General features: G+C 38.9%; 1 protein-coding gene across 10 annotated transcripts in view; it reads right to left on the bottom strand.

The window, feature by feature from the left end:
- CDCA2 (cell division cycle associated 2) overlaps window positions 1–26,336 on the bottom strand; it is a 51,690-nt gene that overhangs the window by 13,092 nt on the left and 12,262 nt on the right. For 5 of the 10 annotated variants that reach the window (XM_027087898.1, XM_027087897.1, XM_027087901.1 and 2 more), the window contains exons 5-13: window positions 23,037–23,187; window positions 21,616–21,812; window positions 19,724–19,811; window positions 14,402–14,664; window positions 12,275–12,359; window positions 11,565–11,809; window positions 7,244–7,322; window positions 6,219–6,307; window positions 4,777–4,914 (exon numbers count right to left, since the gene is read on the bottom strand). In XM_027087898.1, the coding sequence (XP_026943699.1) occupies window positions 4,777–4,914; window positions 6,219–6,307; window positions 7,244–7,322; window positions 11,565–11,809; window positions 12,275–12,359; window positions 14,402–14,664; window positions 19,724–19,811; window positions 21,616–21,812; window positions 23,037–23,187 (1,335 nt within the window). Of the gene's footprint in view, window positions 1–1,523; window positions 2,394–4,776; window positions 4,915–6,218; window positions 6,308–7,243; window positions 7,323–11,564; window positions 11,810–12,274; window positions 12,360–14,401; window positions 14,665–19,723; window positions 19,812–21,615; window positions 21,813–23,036; window positions 23,188–26,336 lie in introns of those variants that run through there. The other 5 variants (XM_027087905.1, XM_027087903.1, XM_027087899.1 and 2 more) reach the window with 5 other exon arrangements.

Here is a 26,336-nt window from a genome sequence, read left to right as displayed (position 1 = left end):
TGCTATTTTCTACATCTACAAAAGACTCATTTTGTGACCACACCAGTTTATTCAACCAGTCTCGTGGACATCTGATGGACATTTGGTTTGTTAATCTTTTGCATTACAGAGTGTTGCAATAACTAACTTTGTACATACACCTTTTTGTATTTTTGTCATTAGATCTTTGTGACAGATTCCTAGAAATGGAATTGCTGGGTCAAAGGGTAAATGAAAATATTTAATTTGGCTTGATATTGCCAAATTGCCCTCCACAGAGATTCACACTACCAGAAAATGTACAAGCGTGCCTATCTCTCCCCAGCCTCGCCAGCAAAGTATGCTGTCAAACTTCTGGATTTTTGCTAATCAAAAATGGTAAGAAACGGTATCTCAATGCATGTTAGACTCACAGTTCTCTTATGATGAGCGAGTCTGAACACGTTTTCCATGTTTAAGGGCCCTTTCAATTTTGTGAACAAAAATCTCTTGGAGATTTTGATACGAATTACAAAAACTTTTCTCCAAGTTTGTCCTTTGTCTTTTAAATTTTCTTACGGAGCTTTTCCCCCATGCATGCTCCATGCTGTTTGGGTCAAATGGAGCAAAATTTACCAATCTTTGACCTCACTGTTTCTGGTTTTTGAGTCATATTTTGTAAACTTTTTCCATTTCTAGGTTATAAAGGAATTCATGCTTATGAATTCTACTGCTACTTCCAAGTTAGCAATTTTATTTGCAAACCTTTTCCAGCTTTATTAAGGTATGATTGACAAATAAAAATTGTATTTATTTAGATTTCACATGACTTAAGGTGCACATGATTTAATATATGTATACATTATAAAATGATTATCACAGTCAAGTTAATAAACACATCCATCACCTCACATAGTGACTATTTGTGTGTGTGTGTGTGTGTGTGTGTGTGTGGTGAGAACACTTAAGATCTACTCTCTCAGCACATTTCAGCCTACGATACAGTACAGATCTCTGCTGCCTCCTTACCATAAACCATGAGGCTATCACTTACTTAAACTAAACCTTCCTCTTCCCTATGTTAGTTTTGCTTCTTCTCTTGGTTACCTTTGAATTTACATTTCTATTTCTTTTTAAGAACTTAAAAAAAGTGTATCTTGAACCCCTAATTTGCAAGATGATAATTTTGAAAACAGCCATAGTGCTTACAGGACAGAGCTCTGATTCCTTCTCTTTCCTCTGGCGCCTCCTGTACATGATTCCTAATACTACAAAATATCCTTTTCCTTACACCCCATTGTTGCTTGAAATCACACTTACTAAAGTTTGCTTCATATTCGCTCCAAAACTCTTGCATTCAGACTTTTCTTTGGAATGGTATAGAATGACCTTTCTTTTTCTCCTGTTTTTTTTTTTTTAATTAATTAATTAATTAATTAGGCTGTGTCGGGTCTTAGCTGCAGCACGTGGGATCTTCACTGCCGCGTGCAAGATCTTTAGTTGCGGCATTCAAACTCTTAGTTGCAGCACGTGGGATCTAGTTCCCTGAGCAGGGATCGAACCTGGGCCCCCTGCACTGGGAGCATGGAGTCTTAGCCACTGGACCACCAGGGAAGCCCCTCTTTTTCTTCTCATATGGCACATCTTCCATTTGCTCAATCATAGGTCTTTTTGTTTTTCCCTCCAGAGACCTCCTCCCTGGAGCACCCTTCTCTTGCTCAAATTTGGCCTGATTGCTCTTCTAGGCTGACTGAACAGCTATAATCAGAGATTTCTACGACACTCCTCTCCTGTGCTATTAGACCCACTGTGTCCTGGATTCTCAAGCTTACTTCCTCATTTTGCTAGAGTGTATCTCCCTCCAGTAATATTAAAAAACAAAAAAACCAAAAAACACATCTCTTGAGTGTCTTTCACAGTAATTGAATTTGGCTGGATACTGAATATTGGGCTTAAATTAAGTTTCTTTCAAAGCTTTAAATGTCCTGTTGAATTCTCTTTCAGTATTCAGACTGCTGTCAAACTTGATACCACTCCGATCCTCGTTTCCTGGTAGGAAAAGTCCACTGTTCTCATTATCCTTATTGTTCAGTTTCACAGTGACATGTCGAAGTTGTGGTCTTTTCTCTTGGTCCTAGGAATTCAGTAGGACCTTTTAACTTGAAGACTCTTTTCTTCAGCTCTGGGAAACGCTCCCTTTTATTCTGATAACTTCCTTCCATTCCATTTTCTCATTCTGAGACTCCAACGAAGTCTCCTAGATTGGTCTTCCATGTCTGTTCTTACTAGTCTATCATTCTCTTGTCCTCCCTTAACTTTCCTTAACTTTATTCTCTAGTCCAACTACCAAGTTTTATATATTTTTACAAACCTTTCTTTCTCTGCTCCTTTTTCATAGCATCCCCCGCTTCTTAGTTTTCTGCAGATAATATTTTCTGAAATATGAATATATCAGAATATTTACTTTCACGAAGTTTCTTTCCATTTTCTGAATAACCTTTCTCTCTGGGTGTCAGTTTTTCAAACTTACTAACATTGGTCTTTGATGCTCTTGGTTCTACTCAGTTATCTGATTCTTACTTAAGAAGATACTGGCTAAACGGTAATGCGTTTCCTCTGCTTTCCAGCTCAGCCTCTTTCTTGCATGGGAATTCTACCAGGAACTCTGTGCAACACAGGGCAGGGCAGATGGAGAGGGTCAACCGCAGGCTTTGCTTTAGGGAAACGAGCTGGCTGTCCAGACTGTGGGACCTTCCAAATGCCAGAATGAGAACATTCAGGTGACAACTCCTGTTCTGAGCTTCAGGATGGGAGAGGGAGTGCGGGGCAAACCGGCCCAAATTGTTTCACATACAGGACTTCAATTAATCCGTTTCCACTACCACTGCTCACTCTCAGCACCACTGGACCTGCCAATACTGGGCCCAGAGTTCCTCGGGATTCCCATAAGCAGGCTGGCTCTCCCTCCCCCCCAGCACATTCTGGGCTGTAAACCTTTCCCCCTCTTTTATCTGTCAACCCACTCCCATCTGCTTGTCTTCCAGAAATTCACTGAAGGCTGTTGTCGGTTGCTGAATACCCCTCCTCACCCCCTTCCTCTTCTCATCGCTATTCTAAGCCTATTCCTTCTATTACATCAATTATTTTGGCTCAGTAGGGTCCTGGGAGGGGTTGGGGCAAAACTTAATGGTCAACCCTTCTTGAACTTTCTGGCTATTAGTTTCATGTGAAGAAGTAGGTGGACCTTCTTCGTAACAGTGTTTTGTAGAGAGCAGGAAGGAACCCAGTCTCTAATGCCATGATCTAAGACGTATGCATATTTTCAACTGATGTGTATTTTTTTTCAGCAAGAGGATCTTTCAAAGGAGTGTGTGACCTAAAGAAGAAACTGAACCAGGACAACATCCGGTTTCTTCCGGCTCTGCCGACTTGGGGATGTTTGTGCAGTGTTTAAACCAAGTGAGGCAACACTTTTTGGTTCATGAATCAGGAGGGAAATTTGCTGTTTTGGGTGTGTGTGTGCTGGGGTGAAATGGGTGAGTTTGGTTTTGGAAATGTTGAGTTTTGAGATGTCTGCAGGGTGGTCTAAGAAAAGATGCCTAGTAGGTAGTTGAACCTATGTTAACAGATGGAAAAGATTTGGGAGTCGTCAACCGTGCTGCATATGAAACCACCCAGAAAATAAAGCCATTTCGAAAGACAGAGAGTAGAACTCTGGGTAACATAAACATTTAGGAATGGGCAGAAGAAAACAAATCTTTAACAGAGACCACATAGGACAATTCTCAGTTATGTCAAATGCTGTGAACAAGACCTCTAAGGATGCGCTGGATTTTAGTCACGAGGTTATTAAATGCCTTGGAAAAATAATGAAAGTGAAGTGGCAAACTGGTGGCAAAAGAGGCCTGACTTCTAATAGTATCTGAAACAGTGACTCTGTAGCTGCCTCTGTGGGTCTCTCCAGCAACAGTGTTGGATGGGAAAGGGGATAATGGTGCATTAATCCAGGGTGGGAGCAGAATGAAAGGGATGAAGACCCAAGATAATGGACAAGAGTGTTGAAAACAGCTGAAGACAGCTTAGGATGAATAAGGAAACACAGGAAGTTAAAGGATCTCTGAAAGCTGAAGAGTTAATACTAGAAGAGGCATGAGTAAGATGGCATGAGAACACTGGATGGATAGGAGGCTGGGGTCGGAGAGTGGGGGGACATATAAATGTGTATTATTAAAACTGGGAAGGTCTTGGATACCAACAAGCTGTAGGGTATGGCAGGGGACGGTCCAGCTCAGTGAAGCGGAGGGCAACACCAGGACCTGGGTCAAGGTGTTAGACCTGCTATCCACAAAGAGGCGGTGACGTCACGAGCCGGCACAGGCCTCTGAGTGTGGAGGAAGACAGAGCTAGTTTCTAAATTCTTCCTGCAATACGGGGAGAACATCCAACCAGCCACTGGCAGTAGCAAAGTCAAACAAGAGGCAGATGGCACATGCATCCCTAAGAAATCAGAGGATTCCCCAAAGAGGGTGAGGTTAGATTAGATCAGATTCGAAGATAAGAATCAATTCCACATTTGAGTGCCCATGATTCCCTGTACTGGGTGTATGTAACCCAATGAAGAAAATGCAAAAATGGCCCTCGGGTAATTCATAATTGAGTATATAATCTCTTATGGCCCTTTCGATTCTATGATAAGATGATTTTAATACTCTTGGTCCAAGGCCAACTAGGAAAAATTTTATTTCTGGGTTTTCCTAACCATACAACAAAGAAATGCACCACTTCTACTCTTTATTACATCTTTAAACACACACTCACCTGATTCTTTCTAGGAAGTGCTCTGTCTGCGCGATTGCTTTCTTGAGACTTCCTCCTATTAATTTTCTTTTCTTTATAAGGCTGAGCTTCTGTATTAAATAAGTTGCAAACACTCTCTTCTGAAAAACTGATCAACTGCTATAAAGAAAATTAAAAGCAGGGCTACCATAAAAGAGTCAGTTACATTTTCATGAGTGTCTCTCACATTTCTTTTCCCTTCCCTGCGGATTCTACCGTTTTACATCCCGTTTCCGCTTAATTCACAAATTCCATTAGAAGTATTTTAACCAAGTCACATTCAAAAGAGGGAAATAGTAATTTCTGATTTCTGATCAAACTTTGACCCAGAAGCATATGCACTCTGTCCTACTATTTTATGGAAGAGAAAAAAACAACTTAAGAATCGTTGTTTTAGGTGCAAACTATTATATATAGGATGGATAAACAACAAGGTCCTACCGTATAGCACAGGCAACTATATTCAATATCCTGAGATCAACCGCAATGGAAAAGAATATGAAAAAAATATACATATGTATAACTGAATCACTTTGCTGCACATTGTAAATCAACTATAGTTCAATAAAATTTTTGAAAATAAAAAATAAAAAAGAATCACTGTCTTATTCATTCATCAAATATTTATTGAACATCTACAATGTAGCACCTAACTACTGATGGGTTATAGGGGGAAAAATCATGAACCGTCAGATTATCTAAGTTTGACTTCTGGGTTTACCATCAACAGTATCAGTGAAAAAAATATCAGTATGCTATGTGTTTATGCACTGTGATGCTACAGATAAAAATCCAAGTTCACCTAATTTAATAAAATCGCAAAAGACATGCATTCGATGGGAGTTATGCCCACACTGAAGACAACTGAAGGTAGTTTTTGAAAAAGTTATATTTATGGCACTTTCTGACTGTTAATACATGTGACTCTGGAGAACAAATGTATGGACATCAAGGGGGGAAAGCTGGTGGGTGGTGGTGGAGGGGGTTGGGATGAATTGGGAGATTGGGATTGACATATATACACTAATATGTATAAAATAGATAACTAGTAAGAACCTGCTGTATAAAAAAGTAAAATTAAATTTAAAAATTAAAAAAAAATGCAACTCTTCTCCACTTTGCACTTGGATATAACTCATAAAACCACACAGATCCCAAATAAACTTTCTAAATAGACTACCTTCCACATGAACACACACTCTGAAAGCACCTCGTTTATTGTATTTTTCTTCTAACAGGATTAATTAAAATCAAATCAGGAAAACAGCATTATCCTGGCTTACATGATAGGTAGGATATGGTATTAGTTCTTAACACATTGATTAAACCAAGATTTAACTGATAAAGCATTTGATCATGAAAACAGAGAAAAATCTAGTGCAAGATTTAAAAACAGATACATTGTGCCAAATACAAACACTTACACTTCTTCTGTTAGAGGTCCGCGTTGCTCTACCAACTTTACAGGAGGCTATTTTCTCGTGGTTATTTGAAGAGGCAAAGGTATCAGTGCCTGATGAGCAAGACACAGCAAAATTAGGGTAGCTAACAAAAAGCTGTAAGATCCATCATCTATTGGACACACTGGATGCTCTTTTGGATACCAATTTTGCTTTTAGTATCCTACCATATCTGAACATATTACCAGGAGAAATAAATTTTGAGATTTCAAAAACATTTTTAAAAACATGAAAATACTTTAATTTCACAAAGTTCAAAAAATTTTAATTTGGTCACTTTGAACGGTATAAATAAAAGGCAGTATAACCTGTCAAAGAGCATAAGCTTTGGAAGATGACAGGCTATACTTCCAATTTAGCTCTTACTTAACACTCCATGTCTTGGATTCTGTGCTAATGAGCTTGGTTTGTGTCCTAGAGCCAACAAGATGTGTTGGTGATCCATTAAAGGATTTCGACCAGGGGAGAGACGTGAATAATGGTTCCATTGCAAGTGCTTTGCCCGTGACATTTGCTGGCCAAGTCCTGGTTTGTCAGGAAAGCACAGAGAGATCTTTGTTGCCTTGTCATGATCATAAAAAAAACTAGAGACCTCAGAAAGTACATATGCACAAAATGCCATGTTGATGTTGATGAACAATTTTGTGTAATCAAAAATGACGCTTAGGATTCATATCATTTCAATTGTGCAACCTGAAAAGGAGCCTACTGTCAGTCCTTAAGTGTTGAGAGGGCAACTCCACTACTTGCAGTGACTTGAAAAATGCGGCTACCCATCAGAGGAAGTTAAATGTGGGTGATTATAAAGTATGGACTTGGGATGGAAAGGGATGGATAAGAGACTTCTTGTAAGCTTTTCTACATGATTTGAGTTTTTGAAAAATCAAGTACGATCATAATAAAAATAAAAATTTTAAAATAAGGTGATTTTCATACATACACATATTTAAAATGACATTTATGATTTTTAGATAAGCCAAAGTTACTACCTGAAAGAGTCTCAGAGATTGAAGACTTACTAAGAGGACTGAGACCTGCAAATGATACCTGAAGAGGTTCTATGTTTTCCTAAACAAAGAAAAAAGTAGAAATTAGATATCTTTAAATCCAGTGGACATAGAAATAATGTGCCCATAAGAAAATAATACATACTTATTTTTGTAGGAGGAACTGTAATAAGCATAAAGATGGGAAATAAAAGATTAACCAAAAAAAGAGCAAAAACAAGATACTGGATAGAAAAATAAATGTTTTATAATATTTACCAATCATATTTAAGGAAACCATGCTTACTAACTACAACCCACCAAAATAACAATTAAAAATATAATAATAATTTTTAAAAAGTGAAAGTAGTCATGATGATCCACTAATAAGTTACTTTTTGGCTTATTTAAAATCCCATATCCTAACGCCAGTAAAGTAAGAAAATTCATTAATAAACACAACCAAACATTACAGTATTATTCAGGAGACCTTAAGGGTAAATATAAATGCGGATGTCAAATCTTTTCTTTCCGACAGCCAGTATAATGGTAGCTGTTAATTTTTCATAGATAAGATCTGTCAGGTTGAAAAAATTATTTTTTCTCACCAATTTGCTCAGAGTTTTTAATCTAAAATGAATGCTGGATTTTGTCAGATGCTTTTTCTCCATCTGCTGAGATGACCATAGAGTTTTTCTGTTTTACTCTGTTAATATGGTGAACTCTGCATACTGGCTTTCAAATAAACCAACCTTGCATTTTGGGGGTAAAATCTCACTTGGTCATAATGTATTTATTCTCTTTTTAGTTAGTATGTTTGTGAGGATACTGGACTGTAGTTTTCTTCTCTCATAATGTCTGATTATGGTATCAGGCTACTGCTGACATTGATGAGTTGGGAAGCATTCCCAACTCAATTTGTTTGGAAGAATGTATGCAGAATTAGTATTGTATCTTCCTTAAATGTTTGGTAGAATTCATTAGTAAAATCATCTGCACATGCAGTTTTCTTTGTGAGAAGGTTTAAACTACAATTTAAATTTCCTTAGTTGATATAGAGCTAATGAGACCACCTATTTCTTCTTGAGTGAGATTGATAGCTTGTGTCTTTCAAGGAATGTAGCTTAAGTTGTTGAATTTATTGGCATAAAATAAAGTTGTTCATAATATTCTTTTATGATCCTTTTAGTATTATTAAGATATGTAATTATGTCACCTCCCTTATTCCTTATATTGCTAATGAGTATCCTCTCCTTTTGTCCTGAACAGTCTGATTAGAAGTTTACTATTATTTTCTGCAGCAAAACCTTCTGATTTCAATGATTTGTCTCTATTGTTTTTCTGTTTTCTATTTCATTGATTTCTACACTTATCTTTATTACTTCCTTTCCTCTTCTTAGTTTGGTTTCAATTTGCTTTTCTTTTTCTAGTTTCTTAAAGTGGAAGCTGAGATCATTAATTGGAGACCTCTATTATTTTCAAATACAGGCTTTAATTTTTAGGAATTTTCCTCTAAGCACTGCTTTACCTGCATCCCACACATCTTTTGTTACTTTATAGTGGCTTAGGGTTTACAGCACACATCTTTTAACTTATTCCACTTTGTTTATAGCCTAAGAACCCCTCCCAACCTTTATGCCATGTTAATTTGGTTGTATATTTTACTTACCTAGGTTATAAACCAAACAAAATATTGTTGTTACTCTTGCTTTGAATAATTATCCTTTATGGAGACTAATTAAAAAGAAGTCTGTTACATTTGCCCACATACTTAGCATTTTCAGTGCTCTTCATTCCTCTGTGTAGACGCAGATTTTCCTGCAGAACTATTTTCCTTCTGACTAAAGGGCTTCCTTTTCAACACTTCGTCTAATGCTAACCTGTTATGGTAATGAATTATTTCAACTTTCGTTATGTCTGAAAAAGCCTTTATTTCCACCTTTTCTTTTGAAAGATGGTCTCACTAGATAGAGAATTCTAGTTTGACAGGTTATTTTTGGTTTTTTGCTCCAAGTAGTTAAATAAATCTTTAAAAGATGTTGCTGCACTGCCTTCTGGCTCGCTCGCATAGTTTCCAACCAGAAACCTGCTGCCTCTCTTATATTTGTTCTTCTTATGTCACATGTCTTTTTCTCTCTGGCTCCTTTTAGGCCATTCATTGTTGATTTTAAGCTTTGTGTATTTTTCTTTATGTTTCTTGTGCTGGGAATATGTTGAACTTTAGGATCAGTGGGTTAATAATTCTATCAAATTTGGACATTTTTCAGCCATTATTTTGCAAATATATTTTTCCTGTTCCTTCCAATCTCTTCTCTCCTTTGGGAACCCTAATTACAAGCACTTTACACCACCTGAAGTTGTCCCAGATCACGACTTGTCTGCTCATTCTTGTTCAGTCTTTTTCCTGTGTGTCATTGAGAATAATTTCTATTGCTACACTTCGAATTCACTAATCTTTTCTCTTGCAGTCTCTAATATGCTATTATTCTCATCCAACATATTTTTATTCCTGGAGATTATAATGTACAAAGTTTGATTTGGGTCTTTTCTTTATCTTCCATGTTCTTAAGAAGCTCAATCCTTTCTCACATCCTTGAACATATACGAAATATAGTTAAAATAACTCTTTCAATGTCTCTCTAGAAATTCTATCATATGTGTCATTTCTGGGTCTATTTCTATTGACTGATTTTTCTCTTCATTATGGGGCATCTTTTCCTACACAAGTATTAATTTTTAATTGAATGCCAGACATTTTGAGTTTAACATTATTTGTTGCTAGATTGTTTTGTTTTGGTTTGGTGGGAAGGATAAAACCATTTTATTGAGGGCCTTCAGGGGAGGGTTGAAGGGCTGGGAGGACAATGAGATCTGATGCCTTGGCCTCCCTGGGATCTCCCCACCTTCACAGCTGCCAAAAGCAGTTTTGATATTCTTGAGGTTCATTATGCAACACAGTTACATGGGTATAAGTTAGATCCTTTCAAGACTTGCTTTTAGGCTTTGCCAGGCTTTTAGTTTAATTCTGCTCCACTAATGAAGCAATACTCTTCTGAGTATCTGACACCCTCTGAATTACAAGGTTTTTCTACATGAGTTGGTGGGAACACAATTCCTGCCCTGTGTGAGCTCTAGGCATTTCCCTCTGCTCCATTTGGGCAGTTCCTCCCTGGCTGGGGCAGTTTACTCACAAGGATGTGTTGACCAGCACTCAGCTAGAGACTTGACGAGACCCTTTGCAGATCTCCAGAGTTCTCTCTCTCTGCAGGTCTCTTCTCTCTGGTATTTTACCCTGTGAACTCCAGCCTCCTTCACTTTTCCAGACCCCAAATCCATCTTCTCAACTCATGGAGACTGCCAGGCTCCACCAAGGTATCCCCTCCCTGTGCTGCAGCCTGGAAATTCAGCCCAGGCAGTAAGTTGGGGCTCTCGTAAGGCTTACCTCATTTGTTACCCGCCTCAGAGATTACTGTCTGTGCTTCCAGACAGTCAATGCCGGTGAACCACTGTTTCATATCTTTTTCTCTGGCTTTTTAGTTGTTTCTCATGGCAATGTAAATTAGGTCCCTCTTATTCCATCTTGGCCAAAAGCAGAATATTCTTATTTCAAAGTATAACAGCAAGAGAGAGATTGAATGATGGCCCCAATATAAAAATGGGTAAGTAAAACTAATAGGCAGTTCTCAAGAAATTCAAATAGCCTATAAACATGTGAAAATGTTCAAACCTCACTAACAAACAATATTTTCCAGTCATCTTTTTCTCCTATTAAGCTATTTTTTTAAAAAGTACCATTAAAACCCAGGGTTTACAAAGGTATAATAAATTAAATCATTTATAGTGCTGTGAGTTCAAATTAGTACATACTTTCTGAATAATTTAGCAGTATGTATCAAAAAGTTCAAAAAATGTTCATATTCCTTAATCCAGTAATCCCACCTGCAGAAATTCATCTTAGGAGGAAGAACAATTTATACAATTCTAAGATTGCTGCTCTTTCAACATTTTAACACCTCTGAAATCTGAGTACATGGTGTGTATCACCGTTTAACTTTCAGCCTTTTTTCTTAGTGATAGATAAAATGGCACATCTTACAATCAATAGCAGTTAGGTTTCAGAAAATACGCTATGTACAAGGAGTCATGGAAGTATTGTTTTTAATAGGAGAAAACTGGTAATCACCTAGCTAGAAAATGCATTAATTTGTACCATGACACATTGCTCAGTCCATCTCATGATATCAAAGCACAATTATTGCTCATGCAAAATAGGTGAGGTCTGATGAAAATGTAAACAAGATTGTTCCACACTTTTCACACTTACAAGATTCTCTCCCTTGTCATCAAAATTTGGTTGAAGTAACCCCTCAGGAGCTGGGGACTGTTCAAGTAGCAGGGGACTGAGGGTACTTAAATCCTTTTTACGAACCGGTGTTTCTCCTTTACGCAATGGAGTGTTTGCTGGCAAAGATTCATCAAACACTTCAGGGCTTAGGTCCTCTCCGAAAGTAACTCTCTTCCTCTTCCTCACATTTAGAGAGTCTGGTACTGTACAATTTTCTTGACCTTCTATTAGATAATAAATGGGAATATATTTAAAAACTAAACTCCATTTCTTATCTAAAAGACATATCCTAGAATCTTTTCACATGATTGCATCTGGCTATTTGTATAACACAAAACATAGTTTGTACAGAAAAAAAGTTTAAAGTGGAAAAGATAAGCAATATTTCTAATTAAAATATGGTCATGGATTTTAAAGTAAATTCTGCATGCCTGTCTTAAAAGATTACAAAATTGAACATCAATTTCCTTACAAGTTTCACATTAAGCAAAAAGGGATAGATGACATGGGTGGAATCAATTCTGAAACTTCAACAGAGGGTCCATCCCTCCCAACTCTTCTTCATTCCCATGTAATTTCAGAAGCATCAGGCATCAGCAGATCATTGAAAATACTACGTACTACCTCAGGTTTTTTTCATAACAAGCAAATGATATCTTCAGGCTTCAAAATAAATCTGAATTTCTTACCTGCTTTTCGTTCTTTGCAACAGTTTGCAAGATTTAAGATTAAGCTTGGATGAGTCCCACCATCACAGAGGTTGTCATGGTGTTCCTAAATAAAATAAACACTGATGAATAATTTTACATATATAAATACATACACACAGACATTAAGAACGGCAACTTCGAATTTTTTTCCTGCCAAGGGTAGATACTACATAGTACTGCAGATTACCTTTACTTTCATAGTTGATCTGACTTAAAATGTCATGATATTAGCCACAACGAAAAACTGGGTTCCTTAGCTATCATAATACTTTAGTAAATAGTTTTAGGCCAAAATTAAAGAACAGAAATCCACAATGTGGGCTAAATTCATTCCCTCATTCTTGACCTGGCAAGTGACTTGAAGGAAAATGTGAATGGCCAGAATTACAGTGTACTCTGGATGGTGTCAAACGAGATAGACTATATAAATGGTCTAAAGTATAAGAATTCCACCACAACAAGAAAAAAACAAAGATGTACATGGCATAATAGGGTGTTTTGTCTTTTAGACATGGGAACCACACCTTTTATAAGTGTATAAATCTCCAGTCTACGATACTATATTCTTGAGTTAGAACAAGCAAAGAAAGTAGCATTTGTCCTTCTGTGCTTCTCCAGAAGAAGATTATAGAGTAGGCAAGTTGGTGAGGAAAGGACAATGTGAATCCTGAAGAACAGGAGGGGCAAGCCCAAACACAGGGCCACTGGAGCAAAGTGGGCGAGAGCCAGGGCTGTGGGTGGCTGAGAGGTACCTCCAAATCACCGTCTGTTTGTCTCGTCTCATCCTAAGCCCTGACCAGCCCTTGTTCTCTAGAGCTGGTCATTTTCTCCAGCACACCCATCCCAAGAGCAGCTCCTTCTCTAAGAAACAGTCCTGCCCTAAACAAACCTCCTTCATCAAGCATCTCCTGAGACTCAGCTTCATTTTCCCAACCAGGAAAATGCTCACATCAGTATTTGTGAAATAAGTGAACTTATACAACAAAGTTCATGTTAACGTTTAGATTTACTTTTCATTATTACCATGAAAGTTATCCAACAACTCAAACAGAATACACTTGCAAGCTTTGGGCAGCTGAGCAAGAAGACCATTAGTTGTGAAAGTCTTCATATGATTTTAGTGGCAGGACTTGATGTTTCTGCTACATTAACACTGTTAATTGATAAGAGTTACACAGATCATTAAGATGCTAAGTCTCTTCTTTGAGGAGAAGATAAAACAAATAAAAGATAAAAAATGAGCAGTGCTGTACAGAAACCCAAATCAAGCCCTTTAACCAGAAAAATTGTTAAAACATTTAAAAATAACAACTGATCATACATCCATGTAGATAGAAGGTAGTCTAGTTCACTTTGGCTTTAAAGACAGATTTATAGGTATAGCTGTATGGTCAAGAACAACAACAACAACAAAATGTGTAATTCTCATTTGCCAGGCACTGGTGCTAACTGCACATTATTATCCTACTTTATGCTCAAATTACCCTGTAAGGAAGTTACTAATATTGTCCTTTTATAGATAAGGAAACCAGGGTACAAAAAGGTTAACTAATCTACCTAGTTCTTAAACTTCAGCGTCAGCGAATGAAACCGGGCACTGTGACCCCAGAGCCGTCCTCTCAACCTCTCAGAGTGTTTACAGCCTGTCATGGATGTTTAACATCAGATTCGTCTGGGTTCATTTAACAACTTCAAGCCTGAGTTTATGTAAAATGGGGCTAATACCTTTCTTGGATACTGCTGCTGCATGTACATCATATATTCCAGAACCTTCACTGGAAGTACTCAATAAATGCCAGCTAGCTCCCATCAACCTACTCTCTTCTCATACTAGCTCAACTTACAGATGCTCGCCTATAAGAGGTATCTTGAAAAGCAGATATTTTTGGTGGAAATAATTAACAAACTCACACATTAATAACTTATGAAACTCTTATAAAATATGGTCTACCTATATTAAATTCAACATACTATATTCCAAACTGAGTTAAAAAAAAAAAAGACATTTCCTGTTAGGCCAGTATTACATAACATTTCAGAGGTATTTCTTTGAACCAAAATGAATTTTTATTCAACTTGCTTTAGGAAATGTAGCTCTATACTGACCTGCAGGCTGTCTAGACACAGCTTTGCAGAAGGTTTCTTCAGCACAGAACGAAGTACAAAGGTCTCAGAGGATGGAATGTCCCTCTGGCACAGTGAAGTAACCAGTGACCTGGCTTCAAGAGCCACGTCTGTACTCACTTCTGTAAATTTGTCAACTGAAACCGCATCGCTGGATCTTTTGCCCTCTACAGAGTCAGCGACCTGGATTCCTTCAACACAGAGGTGTAAACATGAGAGGTGGCAGACATCTGAGTCAGTCTGTTCTACAACAAAAGTAGTAAGTATTTACAAAAGGAATAACAACCTTTTCAGAAATTCAACCCTAAGATATCCTGCTTGAGGAGCAGCATCTGGGATTTCACTTGGAGACATAAAACAAAGAGAAGCGGCACTGGCCACAGCTTTTATTTCAAATCTGACCACTGAGGGCAACAGTGACTAAGGTGTCTTGGCTCCACGGAAATCTAAGAAGGCCCCCACGGCTCAACTATTAACTGTTACTCTGCTTCCACTCCCGACACCTATGGTCTGCACCATGAAACTAACTTGAGCCAGACAACGAATCATGACTGATTTTACTGGTGGAGTCAGAGGCATTTTCAGCACGCAAGGGTACTGGGAGGGAAAGGACAGAATGCTGAGGAGAACGACTATCAGATAAAAAAATGAACATGTATGTGCCCCCAAGCAAGGCAAGGCTCCCCCCTGCAAATTCTCACAAGAGAGCATTGCCTGATGATTGACATTTAACAAATATATACTGGGCGCTTAAGGTGTGACAGGCACTTTGCGAGAGATATAAACACCACAGATAAAGCCCCCATGGCCTCAGAGGACAAATAGACAACATAAAGTATAGTAACTGGGGGCACAGAGGGAAGGAGGTAGCTGTGCCTGTGTAAAAGGGTAGCATGAGGGACCGTGTGATGGGACTGCGATATATCTTGACTGTAGTGTGGTTATGTGAGCCTACACCTGTGATAAAATCATGGAACCAAATATACACACAAACGTGTGCATGCAACACTGGTGAAATCTGACCCAAGAGGTCAGTGGATTGTACCAGTGTTGATTTCCTGGTCGTGCACTGTATTACAGTTATGCAAGATGTTACCACTGGGGAAACTGGGGGAAGGGTGGACAGGCTTTCTTCCTATGGATTCATTCTTACACCTGCATGTGAATCTACAGGCATCTTAATATAAAAATTAAAGAAATGTATATATAATAACAAGCAGTAACCCATGCCATTAAGGAGAATAATGCAGAGATAGGGTTAGGGTATGGGAGGGGTGGAGGTGAGTTCAAGGACAGCCTGCCGAGCAGGCACCTGAACACAGTGAGGAAGCGAGCCGCACGTGTGTCTAGGGAAGATTATACATACGCTCAAAGCCAAGTGCAAAGACCAGTGACAGGAGTGCCCCTGGCGTATAAGAGGTGGGGCAAGGCCATAGTGACTGGAACAGAGCCAGCAGGAAGACAGCTAAGCCACAAGCTCAGAGTCAAGGCTAAGGACCAGGTCAGGTGCGGCCTAGTAGGAAGTGGATGGACTGGATTCTATCCTAAGTATGCTGGGAGGCCAGGGAGAGATTCTGAGGGGAGTGACAGAGTGTGATTTGCATTTTATTTATTCTTTTTTTGTTGTTTCTGTTGGAAGGGTAACAGGTTTTTTTTATAGGCGTCAGTATTTAGAGGGGTTATTTTTCTTCCCTCCAGTTTTATTGATACAAGGTGTGCAGCATAATGATCTGACTTACACGTACCACGAAGTGATGACCACAGTCAATCTAGTGAACATCCACCACCTCATACAGATACAACATGAAATAGAAAAAAATTTTCCCTTGTGATGAGAACTCCTAGGATTTGCTCTCTTTTTTTTTTTGCGGTATGCGGGCCTCTCACTGCCGTGGCCTCTCCCGTTGCGGAGCACAGGCTCTGGATGTGCAGGCTCAGTGGCCACGGCTCACGGGCCCAGCTGCTCCGCAGCATGTGAGATCTTCCCAGACCGGGGCACGAACCTGTGTCCCCTGCATCGGCAGGCGGACTCTCAACCACTGCGCCACCAGGGAAGCCCAGGATTTGCTCTCTTAACAGCTTTCATATATACCATACAGCAGTGTTCATTATATTTATCATGTTGTACATGACATTCCTAGTACTTATTTATTTTATAACTGGAAGTCTTTACCTTTTACCTGCCTTCCTCCAATTCACCCTTCCCCCTTCCCCGGCCTCTGGTAGCCAGAAATCTGAGCTCTTTTTCTATGTGTGTGTTTGTTTTTGAAGTATCCCACTTTATAAGACCTCTTCCCTCTTCCTAAAGGTGCACCGTCTGAGATATAATAACCTCTGGGGTGCCACCAGATAACCAGCTTAAAATAAAACACTGGAACCAGCACTAGACTCCTTTAATCAAGGCCCCACCGCCTATGGGAGATTTGTCTTTTCCTGTCTTATACAATGTTCCTGCTTAGGGCCTAGAGGGGTGTTAAAATGGGATACGTTGGCCCTTGTTGTGATGTTCCCAAGAAGACAGAGTGTACAGGGAGGTGTTAGGTATGATGACAGTTTTTAATGACCATACTTCATACATTCTATAACCACTGTCAAAGAATATGTCACTCCTAAGACAAAGTCCCATGAGAGTAAAGCAAGAGAATTGGTAAGAGCTGCTGAAGGCAAAAGCAACCCATCTCATCCAGGTAACAAACTCATAACCCTGCTCTCTGCCCCATCTATCCATCCATCCATCGCATGATTAAAATTAAGAAGTCAGAGCAGATGTGCACCACAAGAAATGCTGAAGGAAGTTCTTTTTCGGGTTGAAAGGAAATGATACCAGACAGAAACTTAGATCTTCAGCAAGGAATGAAAAGCACCAGAAATGGTACCTATCTAGTTAACTATAAGAGGCTATTTCCAATATACACATATTTCCCAATACACATGGTTGTTTAAACCAAAAAACCTTATCTTGTGGGGTTTAAAATGAATATAAATATAGTATAGATGACATCTATAGTGTAAAAGGACCATAAAAGACATGGGTGGGAGGAGAGGTAGTAGATCTGTACAGTTTGTAAAGTTTCTGTATTTCACCTGAAGTTGTACAATATTAGCTCTAAGAAGGCTGTGAAAATCTAAGGATGTATATACCACAGTCCTTACAGTAACCATTAAAAAAAAAAAAAAAACAAAAGATGCAATGAGGTATAGTTTAGAAGGTAATGGATAAATAGATTTCTAAAATTTCAAATAAGCCCAATAGACGAGAGGAGGGAAAACAAAAAATAGAACAGAAAATACGTGAAAGAAATGGCAGATTTAGGGAATTCTCTGGTGGTCCAGTGGTTAGGACTTCACACTTTCACTGCTGAGGGAGTGGGTTCAATCCCTGGTCAGGGAACAAAGATTCTGCAAGCCGTGTGGATAAAATTTTTTTTAAATGGCAGATTTAAATAAAACCATTTCAATAATGACTTGAAAGGTTAATGCACCAAATATGCCCATTAAAAGGCAGAAATTCTCAGGATTGACAAAAAAGCAAGGGTCAGCTATACATATACAAGAGTTTTACTTAAAGATAAAGACACAGGTATGTTGAAAGTAAACCTAATACCTTATGGTGACTTTCATTCAATACAAGCATATTGAATGCCGGTCCCTTTTCACACACTTAAAAACCAAAAAAATCATGTGTAGCATTTTCTCTAACAAAATATACTTGTTAAATGTTTAGAGATCCTATTCTTTCTTTTTCTATTGAATATACTTCCCTGTGCTATACAGTAGGACCCTGTTGTTTATCTATTTTATATATAGTACTGTGTATCTGTTAATCCCAAGCTCCTAATTTATCCCTCCCCCACCCCTTTACACTTTGGTAACCATACATTTGTTTTCTATGACTGTGAATCTTTCATTTTTGTTAATAAGTTCATTTGTATCAGTTTTTTAGATTCCACATATAAGTGATATTACATGGTATTTGTCTTTCTCTTTCTGACTTTATGATAATCTCTAGGTCCATCCATGTTGCTGCAAATGGCATTATTTCATTCTTTTTTTTTTTTTTTGCGGTATGCGGGCCTTTCACTGTTGTGGCCTCTCCCGTTGTGGAGCACAGGCTCCGGACGCGCAGGCTCAGCGGCCATGGCTCACGGGCCCAGCTGCTCTGTGGCATGTGGGATCTTCCCGGACCGGGGCACGAATCCATGTCCCCTGCATTGGCAGGCGGACTCTCAACCACTGCGCCACCAGGGAAGCCCTATTTCATTCTTTTTTATGGTTGAGTAATATTTCATTGTATGCATATACCATGTCTTTATCTATTCATCTGTTGATGGACATTGAGGTTGCTTCCATGTCTTGGCTATTATAAATAGTGCTGCTATGAACACTGGGGTGCCTCAATCTTTTCAAATTACAGTTTTTGTGTTTTCTGGATATATGTCCAGGAGTGTCCAGGAGTGCAACTGCTGGATCACATGGTAGCTCTATTTTTAGTTTTTTAAGGAACCTCCATACTGTTCTCCATAGTTGCACCAATTTACATTCCCACCAACAATGTAGGAGGGTTCCCTTTTATCCACACCCTCTCCAGCATTTATTGTTTGTAAACTTTTTGATGATGGCCGTTCTGACTGGTGTGAGGTGATACCTCATTGTATTATTTTGTTTTTTTTTTTTCCTGCGGTACGCAGGCCTCTCACTGTTGTGGCCTCTCCCGTTGCGGAGCACAGGCTCCGGACGCACAGGCTCAGCAGCCATGGCTCACGGGCCCAGGTGCTCCGCGGCACGTGGGATCTTCCCGGACCGGGGCACGAACCCGTGTCCCCTGCATCGGCAGGCGGACTCTCAACCACTGTGCCACCAGGGAAGCCCTCATTGTAGTTTTGATTTGCATTTCTCTACTAATTAGCGATGCTGAACATCTTTTCATGTACCTACTGGCCATCTGTATGTCTTCTTTGGAGAACTGTCTATTTAGGTCTTCTACACATTTTTTGATAGGGTTGTTGTTTTTTTTGATATTGAGCTGCATGAGCTATTGGTATAATCCCATCCTTTATAATACATTCTATCAGCTTGGAAATATTTCCCTAATTCTTATTGGTAGTAATTCAAAAAAGAAAATGTCATCTCTCACGTAACAAGAATTCTAAAACATTTCTAATATACCATGAGCTCCTAAAATGTAAGGAACGGTTTTCGTTTTCCCAAATGTTAGCACATAGGTAAACCAAGCATAAATGTCTATTGAACAAACATTTCAATGGGTGAATGGGCACATGTACTAAGGAAAAATGAAATAGTTACCACTTGAAGCCTCTGTGAGTTCTGAAAGTAGAGGATACTCTCCAACTAAACATCCAGACTGTAGATTTAAACCAGATTCAGAAGATTTCTTGGAGAAAAATAAGAGTAAAGAAGTATTAAATTTTATTACTTATAGGATTACTGATATTTTTAAAGATTTGAGTAAGCATTATAGATTATCTGGAAATCTGATATTAAATCAATCAATCCATCGCCTTCATTATCTAGTTAATTCTTAAGGAAGTATATAGGAATCCTATATTAGGAACCTCCAAACATCCTACCCAACAATTTTCAGTTCTCTAGGAAACGTTTATAGGACACATTTTTGCTGTCTTATTGTTTAAAGTCTAGAAAACTATGTTAACTGCTTTCTTTTTTTTCCTCTCTCTCTCTCTTTTTTTTTTTTTTTTAGGTTAGTCAAGTGAAGCAGTGGGAGTGAAGAAGGAACAAAGAAATCTGTAACTGGCTGTGATCAATTAATTGTAAACACCACTGCATTCGGACCAGCCAACGCTTTCTTTAAAGAGGAAATTCTCAAAATAAAGAAAAATATAATGACTAATCAAACAACAGAAGGTATCAATAGCTAGAAAAGGAAAACCATCAATGGCCAGGATAGAAAAAGACACTCATATTAATGTAAAAACCACTTGTAAATCATGGTGTATGGCCAAAAATTAATGGAGGTTCTGATAAGAAAAATTATTGTCAGATGATGATTCCATATCTACTAGAATAGAGCAGAGGGAGTGGAGATTATAAGCGACTCTGAGATATACATGAAACCCACGGGGGCCCTGATGGTCAACCCTAATGACCATCAAGCATTTATTAAGCCAGTCCAGATAAGGTCAACAGGACATGTACTGGATCTACATGACAGAGAAGGTGCGGGAAAAAAGCTTCCACTCTACCGGTATTAGGTGTCTTCTCTCACTAAAAAAACAGAAACCTGCTGTATAAAACCAGAACTAAGGGTCGTGAGAGAACTAGATCCCCGTTTATGTTTGTGTGAAGGGCAAGGGTCCTCAACAGTATGATGATTATTATTATTATATACATTTTTTTGGCCGCTCCGTGCAGCACGTGGGATCTTAGTTCCCCAACTAGGGATCGAACAAGAGCGCCCTGCAGTGGAAGCGAGGAGTCTTAACCACTGGACCGCCAGGGAGGTCACTTAACAGTATTATTTAGTTCACGTTGGTTATCATCTTTTGATGATGTTGACAGCCTCTAGGTAGTTATAAGGAACAAAAAATTCCCTACAGCTACTTGAACGCAGTGGGGAGAGCAAGGGAGAAACTGCTAAAGGGCACCATGCTTTCCAGCCGGTATTAAACCAGTGAGGGGCAGCAAGGCAGAAATGCCAGACCTCCAGACCTGAGGGGTAGAGCCCAAGTATCATCCTCGCCTCATTTACTAGTTCTGTGTAAATTAGGTGCTCATATGTCTGTCTCCCCCAGCAGACAAAAAGCTGTTCAAGGGCAGGACTGTGACTTTCTCACCATTGGACCGTTGGTATCTACAATACCTCAAATAATAGAAGACTAGAGGGCTTCATCTTTTCATAAAGTCTTTTTCATATCAAAAGCAGCATGTTAATCAAAACTGTCTCTAATAACCAATAAGCCAACCAACCACAAAAAAAATTTAGCAAGGAGGAAATTTCTCTCTCTCTTTCTCTCGCTCTCTCTCTCTCTCTCTCTCTCTCTCTCACACACACACACACACACACACACACACACACACAAATTTAAAACCCAGCTAAAATACCACAATACAATATACATAAGTACTATAATTGCAAAAGGGCCTTGACAGTCAGTCCTAAAAGTGACTAGCCAGAAATCCAAAGCTTCATTTTCCTATGTTTCCAGTAAGTGAATTACCTCAGAGAGATTTGCAGAAGTTTCAACAGCACACTGTCTATCTGTATTGGGAAAAGCAGCAACATTGTGTATCTGGAGACCAAAGGCATCAGTTAGGTTTCCATCAGAGCTGCTCGGAGAGGATATTCTCTGTCGCTTGGATGACAAGTTTGCAGGGAACTCACACTGTTGACATTCACCAGGACTTTCCTTTTTGGCTAGGTACACAAGACAAAATAAAAACAAAACAACACAGGCCTTCAATATTTTATTTTACAGCATCATTTGAAAATTGTGTACATCCTAAGTTTAGTAAAATTTAATGCTTGAGCCTAAATACTTTATCAATGAAAACTCCAGTAGTACATTTTTTATTCCAAAAGGGAAATCTAACTGAAAAGTAAAAGACCATGACTGCTAAAAAGATAAAAATTTAATTATTAGAATTGACTTTTTTCAGACTTTAAAATGTACAAAGATACGCCAAGATACATTTGCAATTTTGATATAGTATCTCATTCTATTTTTAAGTTTAGAATGAAACCTTTTCTTTTGAACATTTTAAAGGATGTGGTTACGTTCTAATATTGGTTCTACTTTGACCGTGTATGATTTTATGAAAAATACAGCCACAGTTCTTCCTAGGTACAAAAAGGAATTTAATTGTCTACAGAACTTTAGTAATGATGTAAATAAAATATTTAAAAGCTCAGATAAAAACTGAAAAATAGGTAAGTTACAAATGACAAATACAAATGAGTACATCGGAGCAGGTCATGTACTGCAGAGGTAGATGAACTGGATTTGTCTTGAGTAACAATGCCCTGCACCCAAGGAGGTGTTGAAATGTACTTGAAGATAGTTCAAGAAAGCAAACAAAACCATTTGGAACCTTAGGGTTATGGTGGTTACAGCAAGACCAAGATTTTGTCTAGTTCTGGTGTTTGAAATGCTTTGCAATTGGAAAATCAAAAGTGACAAAAAAATTACCAAATAAATTACAATCTAAAAGTTATGGTAAAGAATATGGCAGGCTATTAAGATGTCAGGCTGAACATATCTGTTTATAATATCAGAGTTGGGAGTCTGGTATTCATTTAAATGCTTGCCAAACTTAATAATAATCCTCTAAAAAATCAAGGTTTGTGCACTCAAATCTACCATGTGCCCTATTCTAAAGATGAAATGAGCCCACTGGCTTCGACATTATAACACTTAGCCCTTAATTGTGGCCACGTGGATATGTAAGACGTAGGCTCAGGAGTGCTTGATACTATATTTTTTCAAGAGAAACCAGAAATCCAGATTTTTGTGTGAAATGTCCCAAATTTTAAATGGTAGGCCCTATTGAAAAATACAGCTCTACTCAGAAAAGACTGTAGAACTAAATCTTTATACTGAGCATGGTCTGAATAAATACTAAAGCCCTTCTTTCTACTCACTTGAGCCTGTGATCTTGAACTCTCCTTCCGTCTCTGAGAGTTCAGGACAGTCAGTCATTTTCGCGTTTTCCTTTATGGAGTGAAAAGCTGACTGGAAGGCAGATATTTGTTCTCTTAAAGAATGAACATTTCGATACAAAACAGGGCTGCCCTGTTAAAATACAGAAGCACAGAGGACATTATAAATCAAACCAAAGACAGGCTTTTCGAAGAGCAGAGGTAATAAGTTAATAGAGCAGAGCCTCTCCTCCCGTGAACGACACACTCTTAGTCTGAATATTCGGTGTACAGCCATCGTCTTCGTTTCTCCTCTCTCCTCCTTAATCTGAGCAAAGAGCAATAGCTACATGGGAAGTATAAATGTGGAGCTATAGGCTGGCCAGTACTGATACTGACAAGCCCATGGACCAGACAGGAGAAATCTGGAGGAGATAGAAAGCACTTTAAAAAGGCACCCAGACAAAACACATCCCAATTATTTGAGGGCTTGACAATCTTTAAAAGGATTCTTTCTGGGGGTGGGGGGAGGGGTGGTTAAGGACGCTCTTTTATAACTGAGAGTCCATAACCTGAGATAGCCTCAGCGAATCAAATGTGAAAGGGAAAGAGGTTCCACACAAAATGTTTGAGAGGCCAGTTTAAGAGACTATATGGATGTTGAGCTGTACGAGTTGTTTACGTATGTTGGATATTAATCCCTTAAAAAATGGGCAGAAGAACTGAACAGACATTTTTCCAAAGAAGAAATGCAGATGGCCAGTAGGCACATGAAAAGATGCTCAACGTCGCTAATCATCAGGGAAATGCAAATCAAAACCACAATGAGATATCACCTCACAACTGTCAGGATGCTATCACCAAAAAGACCACAAATAGGGACTTCCCTGGTGGTCCAGTGGTTAAGACCCTGGACTTCCAACACAGGGGGTGCGGGTTCAATCCCTGATCTGGGAACTAAGATCCTGTATGCCCTGTGGCGTGGCCAAAAAAAAAAAAAAAAGATCACAGGGCTTCCCTGGTGGCGCAGTGGTTGAGAGTCCATGCAGGGGACACGGGTTCGTGCCCCGGTCCGGGAAGATCCCACATGCCGCGGAGCGGCTGGGCCCGTGAGCCATGGCCGCTGAGCCTGCGCGTCCGGAGCCTGTGCTCCGCAGCGGGAGAGGCCACAACAGTGAGAGGCCCGCGTACCGCAAAAAAAAAGAAAAAAGAACAAAAAAGACCACAAATAGCAAACATCAGCGAGGATGTGGAGAAAAGGGAACCCTCGTACACTGTTGATGGGAATGTGAATTGATGCAGCCGCTGTGGAGAACAGTATGGAGGTTTCTCAAAAAACTAAAAATAGAACTACCATATGACCCAGCAATTCTACTCCTGGATATACACCTGAAAAAAACAAAAACACTAATTCGAAAAGATACATGCATCCCCAATGTTCATAGCAGCACTATTTATAATTGCCAAGATATGGAAGCAACCTAAGTGCCCATCAACAGATAAAGAAGATGTGGTATATGTATACAATGGAATACTACTCAGCCATAAAAAAGAATGACATTTTGCCATTTGCAGCAACAAAGATGGACTTGGAGGGCATTATGCTAAGTGAAATAAGTCAGACAGAGAAAGACAAATACTGTATAATATCACTTATATGTGGAATCTAAAAAACACAATAAACTAGTGAATGTCTAACACAAAAGAAACAGACTCACAGATATAGAGAACAAACTAGCTGTTATGGGGCTGGGGTGCGGCAATATAGGGGTGGGGGAATAGCAGGTACAAACTATTGGATGTAAGACACATTACAAGGATGTATTGAACAAAACAGGGAATATAGCCAATATTTTGTAATAACTAAATGGAGTGTAACCTTTAAAAATTGTATACAAAATAAAAATTAAAATCAGTAGTAAGAATTTTATGTCTGTACAGTTAGCAAAGAGTTTACCCAATAAGAACAACAAAAGAAAAAAAGAGAGAGAGAGACAGACTATACGGAGATCACAAGAAAGCATCAAAATCCTGGAGACAGGGCTAAGGAAGAAGGGATAGGAAGAACTTGTCTATTTGGAAATTTTACCAAAGTTTTCCAAAAATATCCTTAGAAAATGATCTGCATGGCACCTTTGTCACATGTAGGTCTCAGCATAACTAGTTCCATCCAACCTAGTCTCTATTCATTTCCATCCAGACACACCCTCTCCCCAGGGGCCAGAACAATATACAGATGTTCTGAAGTAGCTTCGACACCCACCCACATATACCCTCTCCCCTCTGGCACCCCCCCAGCTAAATCTTCCTGATGTCATGGGAGCTTACTTCCTTAGAGCTAAAAGCTAGCCATTCACTGAAACTACAAAGTCAAATAGTTAAAAAAATGGTCTAAGCACAGGAGCTCTCTGGAAACCCTGCTAACAGGATTTCAACCAAAGAGTGGTCAAATTAAATTGGTATTAGCAGGGACAGAAGTGCCAGACAAGTGTAAGCAATATACAATTTAATAGTTCTGCCACCTGTAAAATAAATTACTGGTTAGGTTCTCTAGGGTTTTTTTTTTCCCCCTTTATTATTTAGACTAACATATTTCCACTGATTTGGAGCTTATACCAATTAAAAAAATTATGCTAAGAGGCGAAAGTAAAGTAAAAAAATTACCTCCCTTTAGAATATCATATGGAGAAAAAATCAGTTAAAATCTTGAAGCCATGTTTGATGGTGAATCTGCTCACACACTGGATTCTATTCCCAGTTAAATACCTTCATAAAGCAAACTCTGTTGCATAATAACACAACATTTAAAATTCAAATATCGTTGATGATATAAACCTTTACGACATAAACGGCACATAACGTTTATAAAAAGCTGGTGGTCAACTCTTACCTAACTGAGATATAGAGAAAGAAAGGGTTTATCCCAAAGTCATACAATTTACGTTGAATGTACATTTTTTGTACTTATATTTGAACACGGGAGGGTTAGGTTTAATGTGCTAGGAATTTGGAGCATTTTGAAATACTGCTTTAAACAAATTAAAGGTTCCCCAGTCAAAATTGTTTCTGGGCTTCCCTGGTGGTGCAGTGGTTGAGAATCTGCCTGCTAATGCAGGGGACACGGGTTCGAGCCCTGGTCTGGGAGGATCCCACATGCCGCGGAGCAACTAGACCCGTGAGACACAACTACTGAGCCTACACGTCTGGAGCCTGTGCTCCTCAACAAGAGAGGCCCGCGCACCGCGATGAAGAGTGGCCCCGGCTCGCTGCAACTAGAGAAAAAGCCCTCGCACAGAAACAAAG

Source organism: Aethalodelphis obliquidens, unplaced genomic scaffold (genome assembly GCF_003676395.1).
Source record: "Aethalodelphis obliquidens isolate GAN/ISIS:26980383/991018 unplaced genomic scaffold, ASM367639v1 scaffold61, whole genome shotgun sequence".
Lineage (NCBI taxonomy): Eukaryota > Metazoa > Chordata > Mammalia > Artiodactyla > Delphinidae > Aethalodelphis > Aethalodelphis obliquidens.
The sequence above is the reverse complement of the archived record's forward strand: the minus strand, read 5'-3'. Positions and strand labels throughout refer to the sequence as shown.